The sequence below is a fragment of the Gadus morhua genome, chromosome 6, assembly GCF_902167405.1.
Source record: "Gadus morhua chromosome 6, gadMor3.0, whole genome shotgun sequence".
In the NCBI taxonomy this organism is placed as follows: Eukaryota; Metazoa; Chordata; class Actinopteri; order Gadiformes; family Gadidae; genus Gadus; species Gadus morhua.
In genome coordinates, this window is record NC_044053.1 from 25886451 (window position 1) to 25901883 (window position 15433).

At 43.0% G+C, this 15433-nt stretch overlaps 1 protein-coding gene across 1 annotated transcript; it reads left to right on the top strand.

Moving 5' to 3' along the window:
* Positions 1-13054: 13054 nt before the first annotated feature.
* Positions 13055-14362, top strand: LOC115545815 (uncharacterized). Its single transcript, XM_030359255.1, has 2 exons — positions 13055-13228; positions 13303-14362. The coding sequence occupies exons 1-2, from the start codon at positions 13214-13216 to the stop codon at positions 14191-14193; spliced, it is 906 nt and encodes a 301-aa protein (XP_030215115.1). The 5' UTR covers positions 13055-13213; the 3' UTR covers positions 14194-14362.
* Positions 14363-15433: the final 1071 nt, after the last annotated feature.

Sequence of the window (15433 nt, forward strand, 5' to 3'; positions counted from 1 at the left end):
AGTCATCCCTCATGTTATGCATACAATGGATTGTTTCATTGTTATTCTCATGGCTACGCTCTACGGCACCTGTCAAGAAGAACTTGTAACATTGTTCCGGTCCTAGTAAATCAGAGTTAATATGGATGTCAACGTCCTGACCTGCGTTCTTGTGTCACTCCGTTACTAAGAAGTTATCCTTATATTATATAAACTAGAGTTTTTGCGTGTGCATTGCGCGCGCTCAACCTCTAGTTGTAATTAAACCCTTAGCAATAATGTGGACTCATGTGGACCTCATTGTATTTGACAAGAGCTCATAAAATATGTGATTATTATTAGACTGATGTTTCCAGATCTCAGAGCCCTCAGCTATAGCAGCACTAACACTCTGGAGCAGGGGTTTTCAAAGTGTGAGAGAGTGAGCCCCCCCTCAGAGAAAAAAATTCAGCTGAGCCCCCCCCCCAAAAAAAAATGTTCTAAATACCTGTGTTTTGAAAGCTATTTTAATTATTTTACACATTTTAAACATCTCTGATCATAATTTTAAAACATTTGAAACCTTTTTTTTTTTTCATTTTGCTAAAGTTAGCCTGCAATATTATATTCTAGGGCTGTCCCCGACTCTGAATTTTCTGATCTGCCTTTTCAGTCCGGAGATTCGACTATTCGGCGGGGTTTGTTTACCGTCGTTTTTATGGTGACCTAAATTATTATAAGTAACGATGCCGGTTTGAAACTAAAACTGTGATTCTGAAAAAAGTATAAATGCTATCAAAATTCGATAGTATTGAAGATACAAGTGTGTAGATTTGTTTATTGGTTTGAACGATGGTAAACGGTTGAAAAAGGAATGAGTTACGATGTCTAGAAGTAGGTGTATCAGAATGGGCAGACGTCTTCAATGAAAACAGCTGATAACGAAGCAGTATGAAACTAAAACTGTGATTCTGAAGAAATTTTAAATGATATCGAAATTCTGTTTAGATATTATTGAAGATACAGGTGTGTAGATTTGTTAAATGGTTTGCACGAAGATAAACGGTTGAAAATTGATTTAGTTAACTTATGTTACTTCTACAGTTGAAGTAGGCCTACGACTGATGATTTGAATCATCGACTTTCAAGGGGTTTATTTTTTTCTCACGTCGCGCCCCCCCTGAAGAACTCTGGCGCCCCCCAGGGGGGGCGCGCCCCACAGTTTGAAAACCACTGCTCTGGAATATGTAGACAATGAATCATGATGACCTCATACACGAGATGTCTCACTCCATCTTAAACTCATAAACTTCTCAGTTTGGATCAAAGTGTTTGCCTTTGTTTCCATGAGATTTCATCTTACCGTCGACTGTAGAGGTAACGTATCGTGAAGAAAAAAGTAAGTCAATAATGTAACAGATTTCTGAGCGCTTAATATAATTACATTTTGCCTATAATGTTACAACGTATAACATTCGTTCACCACAAATTACTCTTAAAAGCAGTGCCAACATTTAAATAATCTTTTAACCATTAAGCTATCAAAAGGCAACAGGCTGATTATCATTTAGGGGGCCACTCAATGAAATACACATCCACACGCCCACTGAAGTGGTGTGAGAAATATCGACTTTCTACTCCTCATTCACATATAAGAAAATCTCCTGAATAATACTACCGCAGGGATAGTATTATTCAGGAGATTTTCAGGGTACGAATCTATGTTCGTACCCTGATATGTTGTTAACAGATACGGCCCAACTGGAGAATATCAGGATTTACACGTGTCTGAAAGCAGCTAGTGTTTGAGCATTTGATTACATTATAAAATTTGTCAATTTATGGTAACAGGGGTAATTGTTCAATGGAAAGTGTAGTATACTATGCATGAAAATACTACTATAACTACTAGTGGTTAGTTGAAAATAATAATCATCATTGAGATTAAACATCTCTTCCAGTGTCCTGGCCAAGACAGGCAGCAGTAGCCTACAGTCACACATAACACAAAACATAAGAAAAATAAAACAACTAAAACAGTCTGCAGGGGGGAAGGGCTTATCAATATCCCAAAGCATTTAGGGAAGCTGAAGGAGAAGAGTAATATTAAGTTTGTGCAACAAAGTGTAAAGACATTTCGGGAGGCTCACAGAGGAGAGTAATATTACATTTGAGCAACAAAGTGTAGTCTTGTGGTGGACTCTATAAACATAATTCACCATACTGTATTATTGACATGTTTTTGTTGCGTCATAGGGACACTGTCTCTTTAAGATCACGTGACTTGTGTGTTGATATTCCGTTCGGCGCAATGTTTGAATTTAACGTTTTTTATATGACAAAATGAACGACCTGCCATTGCTTGTCTAGGTGAGAAATTGTCTCTTCCCTTCTTTTATCACAATTTCTAGTCCATAGACAGAACGTCTTACCTGGGAGAGTTTGTCGACGGTGGAGCGAGTATGTTTAAAAACATTTCGGGCCCTATTTACCGGTCCTTTAACGCAAGTGAGTAGCGCCAAGCACAAGAAGCTTTGTGGGCGGTTCTATGGCGATGTCGCTAGTTTACCGGGTTTACCGGCGCAAAAAAAGGGTTAGTCTGAAGTAGCCGAATGCTGCGTTTTATTACCCATCCGTCTCGGAGGTCCGAGAATGTTGCCTAGCGACACGCACAAACACGCCCCTTTTCCTCAGACGGCAAACTCGCCATCTCGGTTGAACTCAGTGGTGACCGAGCAAAATTCCGAGACAGAATTCAAGATGGCTGCGCCCAGTGTGACTTGAAGTATAAACTGTTTTCATTGTGCTTGGACCACTTTGGTGGTTTAAAAGGCAATTTCAATCACTCGTATTACTGCAATACCTTACTGCGTCCGTATCTCTGCCTATGGCCTATAGCCTACTTATTTTGGAGCACCTGGTCCACTGCCAATGCTACCGCGACAACAGCTTTCCGGGTGGTGTCCATGTTTTCCTCCAACGACGACCGAGCGAAATAATAAAACGCGTCAATTCCGAGATCCGAGTCGGTTCGCAGAGAATACTCGAACGCAGCATTATTACCCATAGGTGTGGTTTGGGCGTAACGTGCAATAAAGCAATGAGAGTGCCAGCTCCCATCCCCTTTAAGAGCCATGAGCGCATCTGAATCTGACGAGTTGATATTTTGACACCTGCATTCTCCGATGAGACAGATGCACATGAATTTCAAACTTCAATTGGCTCAGTTTATGGCCAAATAATATGGCCTAATTCACACATGGAATAAGGTTTTCTTCCACAACTTCAGAAATACTGAGTACAAATAATACAAATAAATTTCGGCAAAGAAAACCTATATGATATAACATATGATATGCGGTAACTGTGGTTCTATTTAACGATATACGCAATACATTATGAACATTGTTTCTTATCAGTATTGTATGCATTATCGTTATTGACTTGTGTTCCTAATATGCATGTGTCCCTCCGTTAATATACCATGGACTGTATTATGCGTTACGTGTTTATTTTGCGTGTGTTTAAACAGATGGAAGCACACACGCATTCATTAATTATTTTACACATACACACACGCGCGCCCGCATTCATTCATTCTTTTTAACACTCACTCGCGGTAAAACAATGTCTTCTCACGATCAAATACTCATCAGTCCTAAAAGTTATGGGCATGTACACGATGTCTGTGTCAAGAAAATATGTGTTTGCTGTACTGTGTTTGCAGATGCATTGATTTAAAAGTACAACTTATTACCGCTGTATCAGCTGTTCTTTCCCAAATAATTTACCAAGAATGTGTGGCTAGGTAGATGAGAGCAGCAAAGCGTATGTGCGAGGTGCACAAGCAACATTATGCATGCGCCCTTAAAATAGCATCTGAACAACACGCCACTGACTTTAAACCAGGTATTTCCTTGTTTGTGCCGCGAGCGGTTTCTGAAACTTCAAAATAGCATCAAGGAATGTTTGCGCCGGAACACACCTCCTCCTTTCACCGAAACGCCCCTTGGGGTGCAAGATCATTCCCTAATTTACCAACGAGTGGCGCAGGAGGGAAAGAACGCTCTGCGCCAGTTGCAAACCAGCAACGATACATGCGCCAGTGATTAAGTCACTTGCGCCGGATGCAAGATACGGCCCAACATCTTACCTGGGCAAGTGTTGCTACGGTGTGTGCGTTTGTGTTCTTACCTGGGCGCGTGTGTCGATGGCGGTGCTGTCACATCAAAATTGTACTAGGGGCGAAAATTGCACCACCTCCGTAATCCAGGTTCCAACATTCCAAACCTGGCTGGCAACGGACAATCGCGTCGACCGATGATGTAGGAAGGTTCATGAACATTCGCGATCATTCGCTCTCATTCATTGAGCGTCACAAGACGAAATAACATTACTGTAAAAAGATAAAACTTATTTCACAAATTCCATTTATTAGCGTCGCTAACTTTATATTTGTAGTGTATTTAATTGTTCAATTGCATTTAAACTGAGTGTTTGACGTGTATCATAGTCTAGCTAGCTAGCTTGTGTTCATTTAATTTAGATTAGATAGATAGATAAGCAGACCGATAGATAGATTTTAGGTTTATAGGTTTTTCTTGTTGATTGAAAATAGTGTCAATTAATTCTATTTTCTTGTATCTAATGTTGCTATGGCGCCGGTGAGACGGCAGCCTGTTGCGTGCAGCTCTGTGTAGTGTGTATGTTAAATGTCGATTTAGTATTATTCTTTTTTGTATTTTTCTAGACTTATTTTTCTAGACTTCCTATAAGTGTGTTAGCTACAACTTTTGAGTGTTGTTAAGTTCTTAACCAAGACTTAACCATACTATCTGGAACGGGAATGGAAATATGTGCCTAATATCGGCCAGACGGAGCAAACTGCCGTGGTATACACCCGTTGGGAACTGATAAGCCTGGTACATGGCTCAATATCTGGGATTCGACATGACATACCGAAGGAACTCTTACAGAGGAGACATCGGGGAACCCGTGCAGGGATGAAGAGAAACAAGAGGAGGTTGGCGAGAACATGGAGAGAGACTTTTAAACCAGCCCTACCATCTATCACAATGGGAAATGTTTGCTGCCTAACGAACAAATTCGTAGAATTGGAAAGCCTGGTGAGGTACCAGAAATTGTACCGGGAGAGCAGTATTGTATGCCTGACAGAGACGTGGCTGACGGAAAACATGCCTGACTCCCTGATCAGTTTCACCGGCTTCAAGACAATCCGAGCGGACAGGGACACCGGAGCGAGCGGTAGGCAGAAAGGAGGGGGGTTTTTACTGCTCGTCAACAACAAATGGTGTAACCCTAATCATGCCACTGTCAAAGAACAGATATGCAACAAGGACATTGAACTTTTAGCGGTTAGTTTAAGGCCACACTACCTACCCAGAGAGTTCACTGTGGTGATAACTATTGTCGTTTACATTCCCCCATCTGCCAAGGCGGAAGTCGCGTGTGACGAGCTTTACACCACTATCGCGAGAGACTTTGCCCACTTTTAAACAGTTTATTGACTGTGCAACTAGAGGTGTTAAAACACTTGATCTCTTGTATGCAAATGTAAAAAATGCACACAAATGTACAGCACTGCCCCCTCTTGGTCGATCAGACCACGACATGCTACATCTCTCTCCCTCCTACACCCCAGCTGTAAAGAGGCTGCCTGTCACCACCAGAACATCAAGAGTCTGGCATCCTGAGGCTGATGAAGCCCTGAGGTGCTGTTTTGAGACAACAGATTGGGATGTGTTCTGTGAGGACTATGGGGAAGACATTGACGGCCTAACAGAATGCATTACCAATTACATCAATTTCTGTTATGATGACATCATGCCATCCAGGGTAATTCGTTGCTTCCCTAACAACAAACCATGGATAACCAGCAGCCTGAAGTCCTTACTAAATGAGAATAAAAAGGCTTTCAGGGAGGGCGACAGGAATAAAATCAAAGAACTTCAAAAGGAACTTAAGGTGAGGATTAAGGAGGGGAAAGAAGCATTTCGGCTCAAACTGGAACAACAGTTGCAGCAGGATGGAGTGAAGCAGGTATGGGCTGGAATGCGAAAGATCACGGGCATGAAGCAGAAGGGCAGTACACTGCCTGATGGTGAACCGAGTCTGGCCGATGATCTGAACAGATTTTTCAACAGATTTGACCGCCCCACACCACCACTACCGCCCCTACCTGGTCTGCTGACCAATGCTGCTTCCTCACCACCTCCCCTCCCTCTCTCCAACACTCCTGAGATGTTACCTGCACAGAGTCCTCTCTTCTCACCTCCTACTCCACCAGCAACCCCACCTATGACTTTCCATACTGCCCAGGTTAAGATGATGCTGTACAGGCTGAAGCCAGGGAAAGCAGTGGGGCCCGATGACATCAGCCCAAGGCTACTGAAGACTTGTTCTTCAGAGTTGTGTGGTATTCTTACACACCTGTTCAACCTGAGCTTGCGCCTACAGAAGGTCCCAAGGCTGTGGAAAACATCTTGCCTAGTACCTGTCCCAAAGAAGACCCATCCCACAAACCACAATGATTACAGACCAGTAGCTCTCACTTCACATATCATGAAGACATTTGAGAGACTTGTCCTCTCCTCCCTCTGCACTAGTGTGTCTACGCAAATGGACCCTTTACAGTTTGCATATCAGCCTAACATCAGTGTTGATGATGCCCTCATTTACATGCTGCAGAGGGCATACACACATCTGGACACCCCTGATGCATCTGTAAGGATAACATTCTTTGACTTCTCATCTGCCTTTAATACCATCCAGCCACGTCTGCTAGGGGAGAAGATGGAGATGATGAAGGTGGATCCATTACTGGTACTGTGGTGTTTGGACTACCTTTATCTCAGACCACAGTATGTGCGCCTACAGAACAATATTTCATGCACCATCCTCAGCAGCACAGGGGCTCCACAAGGAACTGTGCTGGCTCCATTCCTGTTCACCATCTACACAGCGGATTACAAACACAACACTAAAAGCTGCTTCTTGCAAAAATATTCAGACGACACAGCTGTTGTTGGCCTCATTAACGGGGGAAATGAGGAGGAGTACAGAGACACCATAGACAATTTTGTGGAGTGGAGTACACACAATAATATCCATCTCAACACCACAAAGACAAAGGAGATAGTTGTGGATTTCAGGAGGGGAAGGAGGAGGACTCAACCAACACCAATCAGCATCGGGGGCACTATGGTGGAGATGGTCGCCAACCACAGGAACCTTGGTGTGCAGCTCGACAGTGAGCTGGACTGGAAAAGTCATATGGAAGCGGTGTACAAGAAGGGGCTATATGCTGATCATACTCATTAGACGCTAGCTGGCTAACGACTAGCGAAATTGATAGCTGTTAGTGCTAAAATGTTATCTGACCATGGAGCCTCACAAGCATTCAATGAGCCTTTTTCGCCGGAGTATTCGCCGGAGTATTTAGACACTTTAAAAGACACTCAGGAGCAGACAAGGGGAGGAGACGAGTGACGACAAGGAAAGACTCGGGCCAGCACTACACTAGAGTTCCTCGGAGATCCTAGGTGTAGTCCAACTTATATGATTGCAAACCCTGCATAATAAATGCCTTTATCGGCTAAACCTACGTCTGAAGCTGTATTTGTATTTGGAACCGCCTCATCACAATATGTTATTCCTCCGGCGACAAAGTCGACTCTTTTTCTTGAGGAGACTAAGGTCATTTAACATCTGCCAACCCCTACTGTGCACTGTCTACCACTCAGTGGTGGCCAGTGCTCTGTTTTTCGCTGTGGCATGTTGGGGAGAAGGCACCTGCACAGCGGACAAAAAGAGACTGGACAAGCTGATCAGGAAGGCCAGCTCAGTGGTCGGGGCTGAGCAGCTAAAGGTCCAGCAGGTGGCAGAGGCCAGAATCCTCAACAAACTGGCCTCAATAATGTCTAACCCCACTCACCCACTCCACGCCCTGAAGGTGATCAAGAACAGCACCTTCAGCCAGAGACTAATTGCACCAATGTGCAAAATGGAGCGGTACAGGAAGTCCTGTGTACCAGCTGCCATACGGTTTTACAATGCACAAAATTAACTTTGCACCTTATAGTATTTAGTATTTATTATTGTATTTATTGTAGTATTTAAGTATTTTAGCATATGAGGGAATGTGTGTTTGTTATGTCTGTCCACGCTGTTGTGACACTGTAATTTCCTGTAAAGGATTATTAAAGGATCGATCTATCTATCTATCTATCTATCTATCTATCTATCTATCCATCCATCCATCCATCCATCCATCCATCCATCCATCCATCCATCCATCCATCCATCCATCCATCCATCCATCCATCCATCCATCCATCCATCCATCCATCCATCCATCCATCCATCCATCCATCCATCCATCCATCCATCCATCCATCCATCCATCCATCCATCCATCCATCCATCCATCCATCCATCCATCCATCCATCCATCCATCCATCCATCCATCCATCCATCCATCCATCCATCCATCCATCCATCCATCCATCCATCCATCCATCCATCCATCCATCCATCCATCCATCCATCCATCCATCCATCTATCTATCTATCTATCTATCTATCTATCTATCTATCTATCTATCTATCTATCTATCTATCTATCTATCTGTCGTCTCAGATGCATGAAGCAGGGGTCGCGCTCACTGAGAAACATCAGATCCGGAGGGATGCAAAAATAAGTCACTCTTAAAGGTATTCTGTAATTAAATAAATACAATTGTATGCAGTCCATCTTAATTCATCTTCCATTTTCACAAATTAGTAGGCCCTGCAAAGGAAACTGAATTAAGTTATAAGCAATCTACAGCTGATGCAGTGCTGATGTATGTTCTCTCCCTCTTTCTAGAAAATTGTATGAACTACCTTGGGGAGAGTAGCCTTTCAATGAGGAGGGTGATCCTCACTGAGAAAGAGAAGGATTAGGTGCTGACAGAAGTCCATGCTGGCCACTTTGGAGACAAAGATCAACCAACACTTCTACTGGAAGACAATTACCACAGATGCTCAGGACTGGGCAAGTGATCAATTTGTTCAAGTTATGTTTCATCCAGATCAGCTCTAATATTTCCTGTGATACGTTGATGCCGCATGCACATGAGATTTAAAGAAAATGTATAGTTATTGCCTTATATATGTAATTGTTCAGTCAAACTACTGTGACACGCAAAGAAAATCGCCTCTACTCTAGAGCATATTAGTAAATCTGTTGTTTTTAATCTCCTTGTGTTGCAAAGGTGAAAAGCTGCATGTCATGCCAGAGGTTTGAGCAAGTGAAAACAGAGGCACCAGAGTTGAAGCCCATCAAACCAAAGTCACTCTGGCATATGATTGGTGAGACGTCTTGCTTTTGGGTTCTGTGAAACGGCTACAACCTCTCGAAGTAATAGTTTAATTTTTATTATTTTCTTAATGTACTGTATTGCCTTTTCTATCTCCATAACGTCATGGCCTGTGGGCAGGTACTTGGCATGTGTTTATATTAGAGCTGTCAAGCGATTAAAATATGTAATCGTGATTAATCGCATTAATGTCATAGTTAACTCGTGATTAATCGCGTTTAATCGCAAATTATTTTTCTATGCTAAATATCCCTTGATTTTTTTGTCCCATATTTCTTCTCATTTTAATTATCTTATCAACATGGTGAAGTGCATCGGCTTGCCTTGTGCAAATGATTTTTTATTGATAACAACATTGGCATATACTGGTCAAAACAGGACGATACAAAAAATGAGCCTATAGTGCAATTAAACGACTGCTCTGAACAAATGTCATTTGAACATAGCAGTCAGGCTACTGCTTCTATGTTTTGAGCCAAAGAAATTTTTTTTTTTTTTTTTTTTTTTTATTATTTTTAAATAAAACAATTGCGTTAATCGCGCGATATTTTTTTTAACGACGTTAAAATTGGTTTGCGTTAACGCAGTTAATAACGCGTTTAACTGACAGCTCTAGTTTATTTGTGTCCCTACTCTAGGTGTTGACCTAATTGACCCATTCAAAGCCTCAAAGAATGGGAACCGCTTCTATCTGACAGCAACTGACTTCGTCCCTAAGTCGGTGGAGGCCAGGCCCATCAAGGACAAGACTGCGACTGCCACATCACAGGTGTCTAAATCATAGCAACATTTGCAGCGTAGTCACATATTGTGAATGCAGAATGTTGTTAAAACTGACAGAAAAGTTTGCCTTGGGGGGGGGGGGGGGTGTTGGAGAATGATTTCAGTTTATTTTGATGTTCCACAGGCTTTGATGGACATTTTCTACACTCATGGGGCTCCTGAGGTCATCTTGACAGACCAGGGTCATGAATTCTGGAACAAGGTGAAGTATTTACACATGTGTGATTTAACAGTTATTGATTAACACTGGCAAACAAGAAACCTAATAACTGTTGAATTTCTTAATTCAGGTAAACAAGTCCCTGTTTGAGGAGTTTGGTGTCACGCACCGAATCACATCAGCATACCACCCTCAGGTATAGTGTTTATTATGTATGGGATAATGTACAGTGAGACGGTCATTATTGAGAAATAAACCCCAACAGGGTGATGCAGGACCCCGACGCGAATATGATCAGAACTGCGTCCATAGCAAAAGTTATTCATAGCAGCGGTCTGTTATACAGAAATAACAGACCGTAGAATGCCCTAATTGACCAATCAGAATCGAGTATTCAACAAAGCTGCGTAATAAAGAAATATAACTGACATAAAAGAAAGATCGATAAGCTTCTAAATAATGTTACTATTAACTTATAAATATTTGTGACACTCTTTCAATTCTCTATTCCCCTTGCTTGTACTTTGCTGTTTTGACAGACCAACGGACTGGATGAGAGGACCAATCAGACAATGAAGAGGTCCATTGGCAAGACCCTTGATGGACAACAGGAGAGGTGGGAAGAACAAGAATTTTTTTTTTCAAATAACTGTTGTGTCCAAGCCTCTTCCAGGTATTCATCGTCTGATGTATGGACGGGAGCCACGTCTGTTTTCAGAGGTGTGTAGTGGTTGACTTTTTAATATTACCATATTAACAATTTCTAAATCAACATTTTCACTCTTCAGGGAGGAATTTACACTTTGTATGGTATGAGGAGACGACTTAACAGTGGGAAATCAACATGAGAAGTATATATATGTCAAAATAATAATTTTGTTCCTGATTGGAACATACTTTATTGCTTGTCCTTTGCCTTTCTTTTTCCTATGTTACTTAAGACCACTGGAGATCTTCCAGATGATTTGTGGACATTGCTTCTCCAGATAAGGGGGACATTGCGAAGTACGTCCAGGCAAGGGCTGAGAGCGATGGAAAGGTCATTGACAAGGCAAGTGTATTATAAATGGGAAGCAAATCATTAATTATTTTATTATCATTATGTATTTATGTTTTTGCTTCATATTTGAGGACATCACCAGTAGTTAAGTTAGTTGCCTTGCACAATTGCGAGGGCAAAATATTCATATAGCGATTAACTATCCTGCATCAGGTGACTGGCAACATAGAGAAGGCCCAGGAGAGACAGAAAGAGTCATACAAGAGGAGGTCCAAGAGGGGGACTAAGCGCTTCAGGATCACACCACCAGACATGGAGGCCCTGAAGAAGAATGAGAGGAAGCGTGGAAGGCCTGGTCACGCCATGGACCCAGATTGGCCAACTGTGTACAGGTAAATGGAAAAGATGCAAAAAAATTGTTAAGACAGCAAAGGCATCAAGTTCATAGGAGGACCCCCTCAAAAACAAGATGCTTCATCTCAAGGGGCTTATCCTGCCAATAAATAAATTAAATTAAATTAATGGTTTGACTTTATATCAAATTCTATGATATAAAGTCTATTCTATTCTAACACATATCCTTTCTTTAATTATACATATATATATATATATAAGAATAAATAAACAAAACTCGATCTAGCTCTCACATTGATGTTCGATATTTTCAGGATTACTGAGGTTACTGACAATAACCTTGTGCAGCCTGAGACCTTGGATGGAATGCCATTGAAGACCAGGACACCCTATGCTTCAGTGAAGCCTGTGTGGAGAAGTATGTTAATTTAATGATTAAAATCTAGACTATTCACCTTATTCCGCACGTAAACAAGGGGGGCGCCATATTGGTTCCGTTTTGTGTTCTATCTTCCGGTTGAGCAACTCTGTCCGTTATCAGTGGCACAATACATTAGCAATTTTAGTCAAGATGATCAGCATTATTTGTTCCGTGCGGGGCTGCCATAACAACTGGAATGAAAGACGGGTGTCCTTGCAACAATACTGTGTTGTACACGGGAAAACCAGGGCAGAATGTTGTGGGGCAACCTTCAATCTTCATCCTCCGCCATCCAGCGATGAGGGCCGGCGTATGTGGCTAAAGGCGCTAAATTTGAAGAACCCTCAGAAAAAACCCTACACTGTTCTTTTCATTTTGTGGACGGCAGACCATCAGACCAACTCCCATACCCCGAGAAATGGTTGGGATATTGTGGCGTCCCGCCCCTTATACCTCGGCCCGGACGGACCCGAGGTTTCATCCTGGACGGCATATACTACCGTCATCCACTAGCCGGCGACGGAGAGCAGCCGTCAAACCCCAATCAGCGAGATGGGAGGCACCTGGCTGGACAGCCAGGAAGACACTTTAAAAGACACTCAGGAGCAGACAAGGGGAGGAGACGAGTGACGACAAGGAAAGACTCGGGCCAGCACTACACTAGAGTTCCTCGGAGATCCTAGGTGTAGTCCAACTTATATGATTGCAAACCCTGCATAATAAATGCCTTTATCGGCTAAACCTACGTCTGAAGCTGTATTTGTATTTGGAACCGCCTCATCACAATATGTTATTCCTCCGGCGAAAAAGGCTCATCGAATGCTTGTGAGGCTCCATGGTCAGATAACATTTTAGCACTAACAGCTATCAATTTCGCTAGTCGTTAGCCAGCTAGCGTCTAATGAGTATGATCAGCATATAGCCTACCCGTATCTATGCCTTGGCTTGACCTCAATAAATGAACAGCATTACAAGATAAGATCAGTTCGAGGCTTTCTAATTTGATGTCCAGGACTGGTTATGTTGAAAGGTAGCAAAATGATTAACCTTATCGTTGATAACTTACTGATGTCTGATGCTGTTATTTCTACAGAACCCTCAACCAGCTCTGCAATCCAGGAGACTGATGGGTTGACTGGTGGGATGACACACCGTGATGCCTCTACACAGGGTAAGTATACATTCATGGAAGATCACATCTATGCTGTCAGTGACTCACTCCATTGTCCTCTCCTCCATGACCAGGCAACACAGTGTCCCGAACAACATCTTGTACACACCGAACTTCTCCGGAATGATCGGCTGTGTCTACTGTACACTGGGTTGTCAGTGGATGCCTTTGAGGCTTTATCCGACGACCTTAAAGAAGGATGCAGAATCTCTCAGCTACATCCCAAGGATCAACTGTTGATGACCCTGATGGAGCTCCGGCTGAACCTATTGCAGGCCGACATCGCAGAGAGGTTCAGAGTGTCCCAGTCTGTGGTCAGTAGGATAATCTCTCAGTGGCTGGACTTCATGGAGGAGAAGATGATGTGCTATGTTCCATGGCTGCCCAGGAAGACGATCCAGGCAACGATGCCACAGAGCTTCAAGGAACATTATCCATTAACCACATGCGTAATCGACTTTTCTGAGACCCCTCTTCAGAAGGCTCACAATCTGGACTCAGGAGGCGAGTCTTACAGTCATTACTATGGACATAATACAATCAAGTTCCTCATAGCTATTTCACAATGTGGTTTGATTATGTTCATCCCTCCAGCATATGGTGGGAAATGCAGTGACAAGTTCATCACAACCAACTCAGGGTTTCTGGAGTATCTGCGTCCAGGTGATGAGGTGATGGCTGACCGAGTAGTTGTTATCCAAGATCTTCTGTTTGAACGTCAAGTCAAGCTCGTCCTGCCAGCTTTCACCAGAAGAGGCCTTCCGTTGTCCGAAGAAGACACCACCAACACGAGGCGCATAACTAACGTCCGAGTGCACGTTGATAGGGTCATATGCAGCCTGAAGAACTACAGAATAGTCTCTCAAACAGGGCCCATTAACCTTGCCCCGAAATTTGACAAAATTCTGAGAGTCTGTGCAGGTCTATGTAACCTACGTGGGGACATTATACAAGAAGATAAGTAATAAGATGTTCAATCAGTTATAAGTTAAATCAGTTGTAATGGTTACATGGTTAAAAGCCTACGTGCAAGTTAACCGTAAGTTTTGAATAATGGGTACATAAAGCACTCACAATATGTGTATCATTTTAAAATGTCTCCAAAACAGTGTTAAAGTTAAAGTTTTATTTATTTTTTCATGATAAGATTTTGTGATACCTAAAAACATTAAATACAATAAAAAACAGTTTAAATCTTTATTACCAACAAACAAATTGCACAAATTCGTTGGAAAATAAACCCTGCAACACGGCCTTTAAAGGGATACGCCATGTGAATCGGCATACTGCTTTAAAATGCAGCTGACCCTTGCCCTGTCCTTAGAGTTTCAGTTTGCATTATGGCTGTGTTATACTGCACGTCTTCAAAGTGTTTCACAACAAAACACTTTGTCTTTGACAGTGCATTACAAACATTGCAATGATCTACACAAAAAAGTCCATAAAGTACCTCCAGAAAAAGATTTTACAAGCAGTTAAAACGGTCCATATCCGGGTAAAAAGTGCAAGATCAAAGTGATGTTGACCAAGATGGTTTGCACCTTCATCCTCTTAAATTGAATCCAATTGTAACAAGTTCAATGAGCGAATGGACACCGGGGTTGCTTGGAAACACACGGAAGACTTTTATTTGCTGGAGTTACGACAGTCCAGAAATTATAAATCTGCCACCGCGGTCCCAGGGAGCGTTTCCAGAGACTTTCTCACAACGTAGTTCATGTGCTCCAGTCCTTGTCTCTGCTCCTGATCCCTTCCCAGTACAAGATAAAGCAGGCACGTAAATACACACTACCTGATTAGTCTGATTGCTAGCAGTTGTCCACAATGAGACCCAACCCACCCAGCCAATCCGGTGTGCTCCCAACATGCCCATACTCCCCCCTGCAGACCAGACGCCGTATGTCCCCCCACACACCCCCACCGCCCGACTCAGGCCGGGGACACACATCCGGCCGCCAACTCACTCCCCCCCCCCCCCCCCCTCCCCCGGAATGGAAGAGGAAGTCCGCCACGGCCATCTGCGCCCCAGGCCTGTACACAAACCGAAAGTTGAAGGGTTGCAACGCGAGGTACCACCGGGTAATCCTCACGTTGACATCCTTCATGCGGTGGAGCCACTGGAGGGGGGCGTGGTCGGAGTAGAGGGTGAACGCGCGACCCAGCAGGTAGCAGCGAAGGGCGCCGACCGCCCATCAGATGGCGAGA